The following is an 18,263-nucleotide window of genomic DNA, read 5'->3' on the forward strand; positions in this document are numbered from 1 at the left end:
TCAATAAAAAAATGCTTTCCAGATTTTGCATCATTTAAATTCTCTTAAAGAATTCAAATAGCAAGGATTCTGCAAAATGCATACAACAAATTCATAGGTCTTACAGAAATTGTTATTCAAACATTTTTTTTTTCCATTGATGTCTGATTTTGGAAAAATGTATTTGAATATCCCCTACTTCCACAAACTCCCTTAACCATAAAACCCTTACAGATATGGATTGTACCCCAACTCTTTAAAAATGTATTATTACTAATACTACTAATACTACTACTACTGCTACTGCTTCTGCTGCTGCTACTACTACTACTACTACTTCTACTACTGCTGCTGCTACTACTACTACTACTACTACCGATACTACTAATACTTCTGCTACTGCTGCTGCTGCTGCTACTACTACCACTACTAACAAATTACCCCTGGAAATACGAAAAGCACCAACTGTTACCATCTTCAAACATTTATTGAAGACCCATCTTTTTCAGAAGCTTTTGGTTAATTGTATTATATGCATAATTGTTTAATTTGTTTGAGCAGTAGCATAGTTGGGAGCTCTGTTACACTACAGCGCAGTAGAGTATATTTACATAGTGACTGCGCTATATAAATGGTCTAATTATTATTATTATTACTACTACTACTACTACTACTAATAATAATAATAATGATAATAGTTTTCAAATTTTAAAAAGCTTTATTTCCAGTCTTAATGCATTTTCCTTAAAAAAACATCCATGACACATTATGATTCCACCTTGGCTGGTGAAAAATAGACATTTTATGTATCACTTTCATGCTCCATATTCCAGGGAAGATACAAAAATAGAATAAGAATTGACTGGTTTAATCATTTCAGCGCAACCTCATAACCCATTTCCCCCATGCATCTTTATCCATGCATGAAGATCAAGAAATTCATCATACCTGTATGAGAAACATACTGATGCAGTCATATCTGTGGTTTGCGAGGCGTGCTGCTAAGGGTGGTGAAAAATTATTTCAATTGGAAAATTGTGACGGTGATTATCCAACGAATTGGGTCGCGTTGGAAGTCAGGCAAGGAAGGAAAATCAACCTCCATATTCATGTGAGTTAGCAACAAAAACACATTTCACTCTCTCTATATATGTCTCCATCTCTCTTCTTTTTCTTTCTTCTTCCCTCCCACCCTCATAATCAAGATTTCTTATATCTCTTCCCCATGTTCTCATTTTAAAAAAAACCTTCCTCAATCCATCTCCTTCACCTATCCTCGACTTTTCAAGTAACTATAAAATTCACTTCAAAACATCTTGGATGACCTTTACATACATGTAGGTAATAAGGATTTAAATAAGTGCATCACATCTTGTGCATGCAAGATAGGGCATTATCAATTTCAGTTTCAGTTTTTATTTTGTCTCATTTCAAACTAATATTTCCAACAATACCAATATTTTCTCACAACACTTTCTTTTTTCAAAAATTGATTTCTTTGTATGAAATTTTTTGCTTACATACGAGTCTCTAATCATCTTGAACCCTTCCCTAATCTCTTTTTATACAATTTAATTCAATTCCATTTAATTTCACAACGGTTTATTAAAAAACAAACACAAATTTATCAATATCCCACACATATAATGGAAGTGGTAAGATCACATAAAGCATATATTACGGCTTATAAGAAGTGAATCCCTATCTTGTATTTTTTCTTATATTAATCAAGGTATACCATGTTATTGTACTTTTTCCATCAAACTCTCTTTCTTTCTTTTTTATCCTATTCCCATCTTGTTTCTCCTTATCTCCCCATACCTTAGGTTTTTTTTTTATCATCTGTCCCTTTTCCGAACCAATCCTATTCTTCTCTCATCCCATACATTAAACCCCTGTCACACTAGAGGCGGAATGAGCCGGAATGCCGTCGGAGTGAAAATTCTTGGTACATTCCTGGATATTCGAAGCGCATTCTAAAACTTCTGACTGCATTCTGAGTGCATTCGGGCCGGTCACAAGAATAGACCGGCCCGAATGTTTTGCTCATGTTCAAAACTTTCGAAGTGCATTCGAAGTGGAGAAATATCGAACGACATTCAAAGTGCATTCTGACTTCTCTCTGACTGCATTCTAAATATTCTTACGACATTCTAAGAGCATTCGAGGCATTCTGATCGCATTCATGGGAGAATCGAATCGCATAAAAGCACGGCTAGCTGTTGCTGCAACGTCAGTCAGCCCTGAAGAGCATTGAAGTCATCGAACAACATTTTTACAAATTTAGATCAATTCGAAATTCCCTCCCGAACGTGGCTCGAATTTTGAAAAATTTTCATTCTGGCTGGTTCTGCTCCATTCCTGCTGATTCCGAATAAGTGTGACGGGGGTATTAACCACCGCCTCATTTTTTCGAATATTCTTTCATTTCTCCCCCTTCTCCTCTCCACATTCCTCATCATCCACCCCTTTCTCCGCCATCCCAATTATTCTCTCTTCCCATACATTAACCATCTCCTTCTACTTCTTCCACTGACCCCCTCTGTCTTTCTCCTTTTTAATATTTAATTGTTTACTATGTAATTTCTAGTACTCTTCCAAAACATTTGCTTCATAATCACTACCCTATTTTCTCTCCTCATACATTAACTATCTTCTATCTATCACCTTTACCCCCTCTTTCTTTCTTTCTTTCTTTCTTTTCTTTTTCCTTTCTTTCTTTCTTTCTTTCTTTCTTTCTTTCTTTCTTACTTTCTTTCTTTCTTTCATTCTTTCTTTCTTTCTTTCTTCCTTCCTTCCTATTTCTCTCCTCATATATTAACTATCTTCTATCACTCAAATTTACCCCCTCTTTCTTTCTTTCTTTATTTCTTTCTTTCTTTCTTCCTTCCTTCCTTCCTTCCTTCCTATTTTCTCTCCTCGTACATTAACTATCTTCTATAACTGAAATTTACCCCCTCTTTCTTTCTTTCTTTCTTTCGGTCCCTCCCTCCCTCTTTCTTTCTCCTTTTAAAAATCCTTTTCTCGGATCTCCCTTGCCACCTATATCTATCTTCCCATACCTTAGCTCACCTTCATCTACCCCTTTCCAAACTTTCCGATTCTTCTCTCTCTCCCCCATACATTAACTATGACAACAGATCAATCAGGGCACAGAGTGTTGTTAGCTCAGGGAGCCCACGACACATTTTATCATCAATCAGAAGACCAATTGGAACAAATGCCTGCCATTTCCTAATGCCCCCACCCCCTCACTCTCTGTAAAAAACCATGAAAACATTCTCATCGCCACATCTACAAAATACCTTATGTTCATATCTATTTAATTAAAAGGCCTACAAACAAATTCAGATGCATGAAAGAACTTCATGATTTGTTATTCTTCAATATAAGATGGTCTGAAGAGAATGTCTCTGCTGGCAGAGGGCGCTAGATTCTTTTGAATGTATGTTTATCATGATCTTCTTCATCATCATCATCATCAATAGTATGACAGCCCGTTTTTCTCCTCCCCATACTCGTCATCACCAACCCAACCACCAAACCCACCACCATCATCACTGTCAGCATTATCATCATCATTATCACCATCACCATCATCATCACTATCACATCATCAATATCACCGTTATTATCATCACCACCACCACCACCATAATCAACATCATCATCATCTTCTTCTTCATCTTCTTCATTATCATCAGCAGCATTAGCATCAAAGACATCAGCACTACTATCAACACCATCCTTAGTGTTAAAAACACAGGCTTTAACTCATCAACAAAATCATAATGCATGAATCTCAAGCTGCAGAATTCAATCTTAATCAAATAGGAATGCACACAATATCATTATCATTATCATCAGCACCATCATCATCATCATCAACATCATCATCACCATCATCATCATCACCATCATCATCATCAACATCGTCAAAATCATCATCGTCAACATCATCATCACCATCATCATCAGTACCATCATCATCAACATTATCAACCTCATCACCGTCAACATCATCACCATCATCATCTTCATCAGCACCATTATCATCATCATCATCGCCATCATCATCATCATCGCCATCATCATCAACATCATCATCATCACCATCATCAACAACATCATCATCTTCATCATCATCATCACTATCATAACATCATCATTACCACCACCATCATCATTGTCATCATTATAATCATCATCATCACCATCATCATCATCATCTTCTTCTTCTTCATCATCTTCATCATCAGCAGCAGCACCATCATCATCAGCAACATCATCACCATCAACATCATCATCATCGCCATCATCATCATCATCATCATCGCCATCATCATCAACATCATCATCATCACCATCATCAACAACATCATCTTCATCATCATCACTATCATAACATCATCATTACCACCACCATCATCATTGTCATCATTATCATCATCATCATCACCATCATCATCGCCATCATCATCATCATCATCGCCATCATCACCAACATTATCATCATCATCATCATCACCATCATCATCATCAGCAGCAACACCATCATCATCAGCAACATCATCACCATCACCATCATCTTCATCAGCAAGATCATCATCATCTTCATCAGCAAGATCATCATCATCGCCATCATCATCAACATCACCATCATCGCCATCATCATCATCATCACCATCATCATCAACATCATCATCAACACCATCATCATCAACATCATCATCATCGCCATCATCATCATCATCATCATCGCCATCATCATCAACATCATCATCATCACCATCATCAACAACATCATCTTCATCATCATCACTATCATAACATCATCATTACCACCACCATCATCATTGTCATCATTATCATCATCATCATCACCATCATCATCACTATCACATCATCATCATCTTCTTCTTCTTCATCATCTTCATTATCAGCAGCATTAGCATCAAAGACATCAGCACTACTATCAACATCATCCTTAGTGTTAAAAACACAGGCTTTAACTCATCAACAAAATCATAATGCATGAATCTCAAATTGCAGAATTCAATCTTAATCAAATAGGAATGTACACAAGGGAGTGTTCCAAACTCAGCAACCACCGAGCAGTGAGACATAACACAATCTCACCTCAAGAGGGGGTAGTTTAAGAAAGCTCAATTTCTATGTGTAAGTGCAGAAGGCATATTGACTAGGGAAAAAATGACCATGCCATTTCTCGCATCAAATAAAAAATATGAATTTTCAATATTTGACATTGAATATGGATTGTTATTTTAATAGTCTTTCACACTCAATATGACAGTTGTAAGATCCTTTCGGTAAGGGATTGAAAATCGAGGGATCATTCTAGGAATTGCAAAAAAAAATAACAACACATTGCAAAATAGAAAAAAATTAATGAAAAACATTAATTTGCATCTGACAGAGCAATAAAAGATTTCAGGCCTAGTTTTGTTATTGAAGTGAAATACACTTTCAGAAAAAAATTCTGATATATATATTAAATAGCTTAAAAAATAGATTAAAAAGCTATCATACAAATATACTCATTCTCAACATAGAGGGGGTAATTGCAGTAACCCACTGATACAAACGTGTTATTTCTAGTGACTTGGGTTTAGTTGTAAAGGGGGTAAAGGCAAGAATTTGTCAGATTAAAAAAAAAATAAGATGAAACCTAGTACAGATCTGGAGGGGGGGTGTTTCACAAAGATTTAAGCATGACTTAGAGCCGCACTTAAATGTCTAGTTGCATGGATTATAAGACATGACCGCATTGGTCAGATCATGCCAAGAGGACAAGCACTACTGCGTATTGATCAATGAGATTGCGTGTTGCAATTAATGTATGACTCTGCATTTAAGTCTGACTTAAAGTCATACTTAAATCTTTGTGAAACATCCCCTCGAAATCATTAAAATACGGTGGATAAATGGACCCACTTACACAACTAGATTCATGAAGAACTTGCTGAAAAAGAGAAAAGTCAAGGTTTCACAAAAGGTGTCATAAAACAAGAAGTGATTAAAACAGTGAGCGATTTTATTTCTTTCTATGCTTTTAAATAGTATGCCGGATTTGTTTCTTGCCAGAGGGGCCATGTGCGTGTGTATGCCCTATTTGCTACGTAACTGCTGAAACAATAGAACAGGATTGGAAAATAGGAAAATTCAGATGTACTCACTCTTCTTCAAATCGGAGGGTGATGATCCCAGAGTACTTTGCCCCTTCATGCTCCTCTTCTTTGTCTTCCTTTTCCTCTTCCTTCTCCTTTCCTGAATCCTCATCATTGGCATCCATCACTTCTGAAAAACAAAAACACAAATACGAAAGTTGCAAAAAAAAAGCTTTTGATTATAATACTACACATGCCACCGGTTTAAGCAAAGCTATGGTGTGTTGGCTCACTTTGTAGAGCGTCCGTCTCACAACCGGGAGGTCGGGGGTTCAAACCCCAGCCGCGTCAGACTAAAAGACGTTAAAAGATGGGAGTTGCTGCTACCCTGTTTGGCGTTCAACAATTAAAGGATGAGAGCCTCGTCGATCTGGCGCTGCACAGCGGCTGCCGGGCCCACGATCAATTGGACAAAGCAAATTTTTGGAGTATTTCATTTCATGTCTATTTTGAACAATAAATTAGGGATTTTCATCATTTTCCTTTTTTTTCAATATTGCCAGCTGGAAGTGAGGGGCAAAGTTGTAACTTCAAATACGCTGAGGGAAAAAAATCATGAAAAAAAAATTATGAGATGTGTTAAAGCAGATACGAACCAATAGCGCCATCTTGAGTCCTCAACTTCTCATACCTGGTCAGTTTCCTGACCCATAATGCGAGTGTAGTCTAGTAATATTCATCCACTTGAATGATAACATGCTAACTACTCAATACATTTATACTGCAATAATTATGTTACCAAGTAGCAAAACAATCACTTTTCCTTTCAAAACACTTTAGTTTCTCTATACGAATACAATTATAGGTCAATTCATTCTCTGTAGTAATAGTAAATATCTAAACATGTATGTTTTAAGACAATGTAATTACAACACACAGTCAATGAGAGACCACACACAGTTCACCCCCCCCCCCTTTGAATTTGTGCACAGTGGCCTCTAAGCATGATTTGAATTCATACTAAACTCTTTATTATGTTTTTCACATTACATTTCCTTAACCCCATACTATCTTCTTTTCGATTCACACAAGGTGGTTTCAGACCGCCTCGAAGTTCGCCAGTTCCAGGTATTCTCTGATCGGGAAATTTACCCCGATCAGAAAATACCAGGTATTTTGGTAATGTGAAAGCAAACTACGCGTAATTTCCCCGAAAGAAAATACCCGCTAAATAGTAGGTACTTGGCGAAATTACGAGAACTTTCGTGGGGATTTTTCCAAGGTCGTAGGTATTTTGGCGATGTGAAAGCAAATTACGGGAACTTTTAGCCCAGCATGTCGTTGGGCGCGGCGGCGTGGGTGGCTGCTGGACTAGTGATTTTGAATCTCGCGCCTTGCCTGCTTATCAGACCATACTGCGCATGCCCGTAACTTCGGGAACTTATCCCGAAGGATGTGTTTCGGGGCGGTATGAATGCAGGAATAATTAACGGGTATTTTTTAGCCTTAAAAAGTTCTCGTAATTTAACGGGGATTCTTGTGATCGAGGCGGTTTGAAACCACCTACTGTCTTTCTTAACCCCATACTATCTGCTCAACCATGGTTAATGCCTTAACCCCGGACTATCCCTCAGCTTATGAATATTGATGGTTTTACCAAACAGAACATGATTAACGTGCAATTCGACTTCTGTGATTGGCTAATGCTTAGCCCCACTTTCCCTAGCCCTGTTTCGTTTTCACACTGCATCTCTTAGCACCGCAATTGTGGTGCTAGCACCACAATAAGTCGGCTAACCCTGCTTTTTTAGAGGGCCAGATAGTACCGTACTATTTACCGTGCTAGCCCACTTTGCTAAAACGTAGTGCGAAAATGAAGTGGGCTCAGCTTAACCCCGGGAATTGGTGGGGCTAAGACCCCCCCCCTTAGCCCCACCAATTTAGGACAAAAAGTGCAGTGTGAAAAGCATATATGAAAATAAACCCTGATTAAACCAAAGACCTCCTTGGTGAAACAATCAAATGATTACTTCATTGATAATCTTCATTTATTCACTTGTTGTTTCAAATAAATTGGGAATGATAAAAACAGAAAATTAAGACATTCAATTTGTGAAACTGTTAAGATGAAACAATGAGAATAGCATTCAATTTTAATGAGAAGGGCTCCTGATAAAAAAGTGCCCTTGAAGGGTCATCTTCTTTTTATTCACTCTTTGTATCAAATACATGGTAATGATAAACACAGGAATATGAGTAAATCAAGCTGTGAAATAATTGCAAGATGAGAACAATGAGAATAATATTCTATCTTTATGAGATGAAATTTACTCATTATCATTCAACCCAAATCCTATGTATTTATAAAATGCTTTTAACTGTAATATTATATGCATCATCTAATGACAAGATAAATTTTTATGTATTACCATCATTCATTGATTTTAATAATAAATGGTTGGATTATATGTTATCCAGGACCTCATAGGAGATCTTGTCTTGTTGCATGAGCTACCTTGTATAAATATTATAAAAAGATAAATAAATAAATAGATAAATAAATAAACAAATAAATAGAAAATAAATAAATAAATAAGTAAATTAATTAATTAGTTAATAAATAAACAAATAAATGAATGAATGAATGAATGAATAAATAAATAAATACATTAATAAAATAACACCAATAATAAATTAATTAATTTTCATTTGAAACAACAAATTTATTCACTTTTCCTGCAAGGTAATTTTTAGTATTTAAATACCATTATTTATCCAATTATATCTATACAATAGATTCATAAATTTGGTAAAATCTTATTGTCTTTTTGAATGCTGTGTATAACGGTGAAATGGAAGGATAGCGCCAGCACGGGGATGGGGGGCGTGCACGATTGTGACTCTTTTATACTAAATGGCTTGCTAAGTTTGGAAACATGGCAATAAGACGTAAACACATTTGATTGTTGTTACATAATATGACTGGTAAACAGGGAGAGGATGCCTTATTTTTAAAAAGTAATTGGATAAGAGGGAGAAAAAATGGAATAGTAAGGTTGGAAAGTGTTAACGCAGGGACAGTTTAAGGATGAGGAATGGATCGGTTCAAATCAGAGAGAAAATGAATGGTAAAAATACCAGGCAATACCCTGCAATGATCAAGTCGGTATCCTGCAAAATTATGAGAGCTTCCACCAGACTTTATCAAGGACAAAATGTTTTTTGCAAAAAAACCCCACAAAATCAGTGCTTTCCTCTTTATCTTCAAAGGTACGGTATATAATAATAATTATAATAATAATGGTGGCTACTTATATAGCGCACAGGTCCACCTTTCGGTGCTCATGGCGCTTCAAGGAAAATAAACAGAAAACACAACAGTAATAGAAAACAACCAAGAATAGAATTTCAATTTTCCTGAAAAAACATAGATAGATTCCCATTAGGAATAATTATGACATTGATGGATTTCCAGAGCAATGAGATTGATTGGATAAATCACAACTCTCTGTAAAAACTAGACCCACACATCTTTTGTACAGGAATGCAGAGTCTTGATACTGGCTGTATGGAAAGTTATTTTGTTCAGGTGGATGTACTAACCTCATTATTTCGTTCTCCAGTCCACATTATAACCTTGTTTGCCATGCTTGGGAAGCAAGGCAGAAGCTCTCTATCCTCCCCCCCATCATACAAGGGGTAATTTGATATGCACATAGCCGAGTGAGCAAATCAATGGATCCGCTATGCCTGGCAAGCCATGCAATACCAATTCAATTTTACTCCCTGCAAATCCTTACTTTCACCACGTTGCCAAACTCTCGCACAACATAAGAGGCCAGCGAGCATAATTTGCTCTCTTTTGATCGCTTTCCGAATGCAAAGATGAAATCGATCTATTTCCTGAATATCATATCAATTGTTCACTCTCCTCAATATGCTATCCCCGAGGGAGGGATTCATATGCTCTTGCATTGCAACTTGCCGACTTCTGTATTTTTATGACGATTATTTTGATGAACATTTCATGGTCGGTGAAGCAAATATGCAATGGTGCGCCAAGAGGTAATAAATATGTTCCTTTAGAGGTACACAAGCGCAAAGACAATGAAATGAAGTCATAAAGTCACTCTAGTTCATGTTTATGGTATGAACGTGCAAATTCAAAAAAGGTTATAGAAGTATGAAAATAATTCAGAGTGATCAAAGAAAGTGCTGTGCTGAAGGTTATTGCCTTGCACACATGACTTCTAAAAGTTGACTGTCAAAATAGAATATTTCATCTTTTTCAGTAGAGGATATGACTATCACATCAAATAATGAACAAATATCACAGATAAACTGGGTTCCAAAAGAAACTTATCAAACTTCACAAGCGCACTACACAAATTCAACTTGGTCAAAATGAACAAAATTTTGACGCAGGCTAGCTTCATTAGTAATTAACAGATTGGTTTAATCACAAAGAGGCTGTAGCCCCTCAATTCAATTGATACCAAAATTCGATGTCACAAAATGGCAAAAGAAAGACCAATGAAAATGAGATGGTATAACACAAACTTACCAGGTTATTGAAGTTCACAGAATGACCATTGGCATGTTTAATTGATTGCTTAAATAACTAAGAAGTTTCAGGAAGTTAATATTAGCATTTTAATCGAAATAGACTTTTCAAAATAAAGAACCCACGGAAAATAAGACTTTGAAACTTCTAACCGCTTTTAGACGTGCATTTTGGCTTCCAATGAAAGTTTGTTGACCTTTTGACCTTTTCCTGATGTTGTCTTGACCCTTTATATCTTCTGGATAACGACTTCTAACGATGGACTAATCAAAATCGAAAGGAAAAAAGTACACACATGCATAAAAACACAGAAAAATGAGCTTTCTTAACACCTTCAGTGTAATTTGCGATTTAACAAAAGTTTGTTGACCATTGACATTTCCGCTCATATCTTTTTTACAGGAGGTCAAGAGTATATGGTTGTGTACACTTTTTTGTTCAGTATAACAAGACAAACAATTTGATTTGTCATTCAACAGAATCGGGGCAAGTTAAAGATTGACCCCTATAGACCCCATTTTGACCACTAACATGGTCAAGATGACCAAATTTGTCACCAAGTTGAAAGTTGTTCCTTGTGATGTCACCAATCACATAAAAGTGAAAAATCAGACCTAGCCAATTTGTCGATGTAGCTGGTAAATCATGACATATGCTGCCCGACTAGTACTTGAAGTGCCGCATTTTTATCACATTTAGGGGGTGTTGCAAGAAAATGTTTGCGATCACTTGCAAATATTCTGTTGCATTTTCACAACTGATGTAGCAAATCAGATTAAACTTCTTGTTTCAAGGAGCAGATTGGCAATCCATCACTAATTTGCAATAGAACAATGGACTCTATAGCAGTCCAGAAAATGTGTCCATTTGGTTTCATCCCATCTCATTTCCATTGGTCTTTCTTTTGCCAATTTTGTGACTTTGGATTCCGGAACCAATTGAATTGAGGGGCTACAGCCTCTTTGTTATTAAACAAATCTCTTCATTATTGACAAGTGCTTCATAAAGATTAATGAAGCTAGCCTGTGTCAAAATTGTGTTCATTCTGACTGAGTGGAATTTGTGTAGTGCGGGTGTGAAGTTTGCTAAGTTTCCTTTGGAACCCAGTTTATCATCATTAAAAGAGAGTACAAGAAGAGAACGTGCACTGAAAGGAGACAACATTAGTGGGAAAAAACAGAAGAAGAGCAATAGACAATTACAAATGCACAGGAAATATGGCAGGAAATAGAGGGGGGTTGAAAAACGCAAAATTACGATAGATGAGACAGAGATGACGTGCATGAAATAATGATCATGCAATGTCGTCTACTCAGTCACAATTACTTCCATCCTAATGGACATTTTTATCGATACGATAATCCCGCCCAGCTAAGACCCCAAAACATGGGCAGTGCATGTATGTTTGCCTATTGTCACAATGGCGGGTAATGCAGCGTAAATTTGATTCAACTAGCGGGGGAGGTTTTCTTTGAATCCAGTCGGCAAACCATACGCAAGCAGGTGCTCGTTTCCAAGGGAGATACTTCATCATAGTATCTCGTTTCCAAGGGAGATACTTCATCATAGTCAATGGTTCTCAATGGTAAGGGCTAGGAGATGGTGGTAAGTAAAGTGTGAAGGAGTTAAGTATACACCCCTTCCACCAGTCATTATATGAATCTGTAACTTGATTTTAACACTCTGTATTTGGTGGTACCACAGGGAAACATCATATAACCATGTTTACACCATATCATGTGCTAATATATACATAAAAATGCATTTCCATATAATATTTATCAATCTGAAATGCATCTCTTTGTGCATTTCAGGTTGGTATTCAATTAAATCAAAATATATTCCTCAAAGAGAATATATTTTGATTTAATTGAATACCAACCTGAAATGCACAAAGAGATGCATTTCAGATTAATTCTATTAACAGATACAACTGCCTAAAAACAAAACATACAATCATACTAGATCATTACATCAATTTCAGATAGAAACTGAATAAAAACAATCTAGGGAACTAAATACCTTCTCTTGTATCTTCATCGACGTCCTCATCATCCTTCTTGTCCATTGGCTGAATGACATCAAGCTGGACTTCATTGTTCCCTTCATTCTCCTCTTCAGGCTCAAAGAGAGGTGACTCACCTCCTGAAATACAGAAATAAAACAAATAATTTATAAAGGAAAGGTTTAAAGAGACCTATTAAAGCCAACGTCAAGTACCAGTGAGCAACAACTTGTGAGAGAAAGACTTTTGTTGGTTGAATTGTTATAAAAAACAATATGATTAACGATCAGCTTCACAAACAGGCACACATTGGTCCTAGGTATGGGCATCAGGGATTCAGTTTTATAATTATGAGAGTAGCAATAAAGAGCTCTCCTAATTTAACTTTAAAGAGGAGTGGTATAGGGAGCACTGCAAAAAGCTCTTCTTTGACATATACAAAGGGGTGCTTTTTTGTCCGATTACAAAGTGAGTGGAAGAATGTAAACTAAGGGTGTGTTTATGCTTCCATTGCGAGGACAGAATCAGCGATTTCAAACGTCGATTCAAAACGCCGATCGTAAACGTGGTTCTGGGAGTGCTGTTTATGCTTAACTTTTCAGAGCAAATCATGATCTCCAGCTGGCTTCGCATCGTAAAGCGAGGTCAAATTGGGCGTGCCTTTTTTCTCGTTTTTTTTTCCGATTGTTGTTATTACGTGGAGATAAGCATGGAGCAATACGACTGTATTGCCCGCGGATTTTCATCTCACCGGAAGCATGTACCAAATGACGTCATTTAAACACGTTTACGATCGTGGTTCTGTTTATGCTTCCCCAGAAAGCCTGATTCTGGTCAAACGACGTTTACAAACGCACCTTTTTGTGAGTTTACGATCGGCGTTTTGAAACAGCGTTTAAATGAAAGTAAGCATGGACGCAACCGTGTTTTGGACTAACCACGTTTGGAAACGCTGATTCTGGCCTGAAAAGTGGAAGCATAAACACGGCCTAAGTTACAACCCACAACCAAAAGAGACATAAAATCAGATGCCCTGAATATATGCAATACTTATCTCATTTTAGATGTGTGTTACAGTATTGCTTAAATGTAATTGTGTGTTATTCATAAAACCTTGACTGAGAATGAGGTTTTCAAGGTTGGCTCTAACAGTTCGATCATTGACTGATACTACATTCAGGTTAAGTGATGTCAGAATAGAGATTATACATGATGTTGCTTGATTTCTAGTTTTTCTGTATTTCTCATTTTATGTCACAGAAAACCAAATTCGCTTTGGGCGAGTGATAAATTGCTCTACCGGAAATGGATTAAGGCAAGCGGTAGCAAGTGATCAACTCACTCTGCTTAAAACATAGTCCCTGGGGCATGTCATGTGTTACATTGTATCTTTGAAAAATACACAATGTCTTACACATATTTTTCTGATTACTCTTTTCTTACTTTTCCCCAAAATTATTTGGCAAATATTGATTTAAGCATATAGACACACTTCGTGTTCATTCTATTAGATTCTGAAAGAATTCATTTTGCGATTGTTGTTATCACAAATGGAACCTACATGTATGTATATTTTACATCACAGCAGATAGCCAATCATTCATATTTTTCTGTAGGGGTGGGACACAGACGACATGCCACAGAGAGAATATGCAAATTTTGTGTATGGGGGCATGTGCCACTACACAGTGCTAAGCACTGGAAAATTGAGATTTCTGTGACCATACAGGTGACAAGAGGGGGGGGGGATCCCCTCCCGCAGCTGGAATGTGACTTACAAGATGAAGAAAATGAGATCCTGCTAAATATAAGCAACCTATTATCTATAGACCTCAGCATCCACCTAGAGTAACCCAATCCAACACTGTAAATTCCACTCAAATCTTTGAGGTCTCCCTCTGTAGCTCTCAGGAGGGCATAGGAGCAAAATGCAGAAATTCCATTAGAGAGTTCGGTTCTCGGTTTCCTTTTACGCTGGATGCGTGCCCTAGGCGGGAGTTCAAGCTTCTTGCCGAATGTGACTCGTATTACGGTTCAGTGGAATGGTTAGACAGTGCGACTCAATATTGATTTAATAGCGAATCGATCTTTTTCATCACTATGTACTATATTTTTCCACGTTGCATTATCTTACTTTGGACGATTGATGGATATGTGTAATAAAATCTTGGATTTTTTTATATCAATCATGAATACTGTCAAAATCTGACATTTCTTTTGTTTTAACATTCATCTTCATTTCTTGAGGGCTTAATTAATTTCCACTCTGTACTTTCCATTTGTATTATAATTAGTACTCTTACATTTATATTTTTCACTATACCCCTCTGCATTTACTTTAACTTTTCCACATTTTCTTTGCTTATTTTCTTTTTCTTTTGGTCTCTTTTTCTTCATTCAATGTGTTGCTGATGGATGTACATGAGGAGTAAAGCATAGTTCTGATTACTTCAATCTTTGGAATAAAATTCAAATATTTGTTCTTTCTACCTATCACTTGTGTTTTTTATTCTTTTATTTTTTGTACTCCCCCACCCCAACATGTCTCTCAGCATCTCTCCCCATCATCTCTCCCCTTGCTTATTCTCAACATAATACTTTCTTTCATAAAAAAGTATTCTAAGTGACTGAGATTACGGACCACATTTGAATTTATGCAATATATCTTTTTTTCCTAAAAAGATGTATGCTAATTCTTTCCTATGGAATATCACACTTTCTGTCTTTTACCCCTTGCTTATTTTCGACCTAAGATTAAAAAGTATTTTAGGGGACTGCGATTATGGAAAAATCCTGATAAAAAAGTATTCTAAATGACTGCGATTAGGGACCAAACTTGAATTAATGATATTCATAATTTTGTCTTTAAAGATGTATGCTAATTCTTTCCTATGAAATGCCCTTTCATCACTCTCTCACTCTCTCTTTTGTTTGATTAAAAAAGTTTTCTCATTTTAAAAGTAGATTTGTTTCTTACATTCATGTCACTCTCACATAATGATAATAATAAATTGGTAATCTGTAAGTTGCTTAAGACATATATAACTAAAAAGCGCTTACAGGTTTATTATCACCCTTTTCAGATTCAATCAGTTCATGCCCACAGACAATGTATGCACATCCTCCACTCCCTGGGAGCACTGGTTCCACTTTACACAAACCATAACACACTAAGCCAAAGAGAGGTCACATCACACAAGAACTTTATCCATAAAATCATATAAAAATGCAATATATATTAAAAACCTTGTTCCATCAATATATTCAGTGGTCACTTCAGACCTGCCCCAAAAGAACTAATTAATTAATCGATAGATTGATGGGCAAAGGAATGAATTAACAATTAAAAAACTAATCAGTTGATGAATTAATTCATGAATAAGCAAAGAGATGGATGAAAAAGATGAATAACAAAAAGTCAATAAAAAACAGAAAGATAACGATTCACTGTTTCAATATCTTTGTAATATATCTAATTCATCTCCTTATCTATCTTTTTGCTTATTCATGAAAAAAAATATTTGAAAATCAGGCTACGAGTGCCTGCCATTTACTCATATCCATATAAAGCTTGAACTCTACATTAAATCATGTTCATTTGTTTATATACACTTGGATATACTACCCAAAATATATGTTGTAACACTCGTGCTTACGAACATGACTTGTGACAATGAAGTATAAACCAGGGTAGTCAAAAATGAAAATATCTGAACAAAGCTGAAACAGAAAGAGCTCCCACAGTCTTTGTACAGAGGAAAACTAAAATAATCTATATTAAGCTAAAACCAAAACCAAAAATAAATCTAAAGAGCTGAACTCTCAGACCCCTGAAAAAAAAATTAATTTGAACACATACCAAAATAGCATTCAATGTGAACTCATCCAACACACAAGAAACAGTAGTGTGAACGATGCTAGGGAAACGGCAGTGTGAACGAAACCAGGGGAGCGCCAATGTTCTGCCATTTAGGTTTCTGATTGAAAAACGCTCAGGTGAGAGAGAACGCTCTGTTCAAATATCATATCCCCATGTCACGAAGCCACGGCTCGGCAAGAATGCAATTAGGAGAATGTCATTTTCTGGCCCACTTTCCATTACTCCCAAAAAGAACTTCTGAATAAAGGTGACTAAAAATATATAGGCTATGAAATGTGCATGTATCATGTTTGAATCTACATCTAATCATGCATTAAATGACCTGACATTGCCTCCATAATGAAGGTATTAGGATTCATTCTTCAATTTACTTTTTAAGGTGGTGTTACTAAAAAAAACATGAAATCAATTGCAATTCAGTCTTCTAATATCAATCATTTTTTTTTTAATCCACTTGTACACCAATGAATACCATTTTTTTCTGTGCACTTCCATTTTTGCAGTCTAGATATGCACCATCAGAACTCCTTTCATAATGTTTGCATAGTTGTACTTGTAAGGTGTTCTAATAACACCAATACATGTCGGAATAATACAAAAAATTAACACTACAGTAAAATTATTTGCGTGGTTCTCTACATACACCAATTGACACCACAATTTTTGCTGACTACATTTGGAAAGAGTAGGTAGGCAGTATCAGAACACCTTTCATAAAGTTTGAATAGTTGTAAAATGTTGCAATGATGTCCATAGGTGTTGATCTAGCACCTAAAATTCAACACCTTAGTAAAATGACTTGTGCAATCCTGTAAGTACATCAATCAACACCACAGCTTTTGCAGTGTAGTTATGCACTATCAGAACACCTTTCATAACGTTTGAACAGTTCATTAACACCAGTGTGGAATGACTGGTGTAGCCTTCTATGTACACCAATCAACACAACCACTTTTGAGGTGCAGTGTTGGAATGCACTTTTGGAAAACCTTTCACAATGTTTGAATAGTTGACCAAGAGGCGGAAGAAGCCATCCTATATTGGCTTGACCTGTACTTTTCTCAATGACATGAATGTCATCCGACACCTGGCCAATCAACCAAAGTATCATTGATATTGAACTGAAGAGTGAAGCCATACAGAAAAAAAAATTAAACAAATGCAGCATTTTCATACAACCTGGTTAACTACATGAACTTCTGTTTTTTAAGACATTAAATAGATTTAAACCAAATGTTTCATCATAATGTTGACTGGCCTTGAGGGGAACACCAAATATATTGCCCACAATAGAATCATATTGGCCCAGATCTTTTCACAAGGGCAATATGGTTCTTTTAAGGGCAGTATATTTGATGTTTCCCGAAAGAAGAACCAGTCGATATTTATATTATTATCCAAATCATACATCTAGAGCAAAATCATGAAAATTTGGATATTTTACCCTTTTCATGTTGAGCAGACTGTGCCTTTAAGCTTAACCATCGTGACGTATTTGCAATATCGCAGTATCCATTTTGATTGATATTATGACATTGTGCTGCGCTGATCAATATGACGCGTATCTCTTTCTACGCATCTTCAGATGCCCGGATGCGAGATCAGGGAAAATACAGAGGTATATTACATCGGTTATGTAGATTCAAATCAGTGATGGGTTAATATGCCATCACATGACCATAGCTGCGAGGATCACATTTGTTATAT

At 36.3% G+C, this 18,263-nt stretch overlaps 1 protein-coding gene across 1 annotated transcript in view; it reads right to left on the minus strand.

Annotated features, from left to right (window-relative positions):
• LOC121426620 (cilia- and flagella-associated protein 251-like) overlaps positions 1-14,046 on the minus strand; it is a 45,444-nt gene extending 31,398 nt beyond the window's left edge. Inside the window, exons 1-3 of the mRNA XM_041622978.1 lie at positions 14,019-14,046; positions 12,694-12,816; positions 6,177-6,297 (exon numbers count right to left, since the gene is read on the minus strand). Of these exons, the coding sequence (XP_041478912.1) occupies positions 6,177-6,297; positions 12,694-12,816; positions 14,019-14,046 (272 nt within the window). The remainder of the gene's footprint in view (positions 1-6,176; positions 6,298-12,693; positions 12,817-14,018) is intronic.
• Positions 14,047-18,263: the final 4,217 nt, after the last annotated feature.

Source organism: Lytechinus variegatus, chromosome 13 (assembly GCF_018143015.1).
Source record: "Lytechinus variegatus isolate NC3 chromosome 13, Lvar_3.0, whole genome shotgun sequence".
Classification (NCBI taxonomy): domain Eukaryota; kingdom Metazoa; phylum Echinodermata; class Echinoidea; order Temnopleuroida; family Toxopneustidae; genus Lytechinus; species Lytechinus variegatus.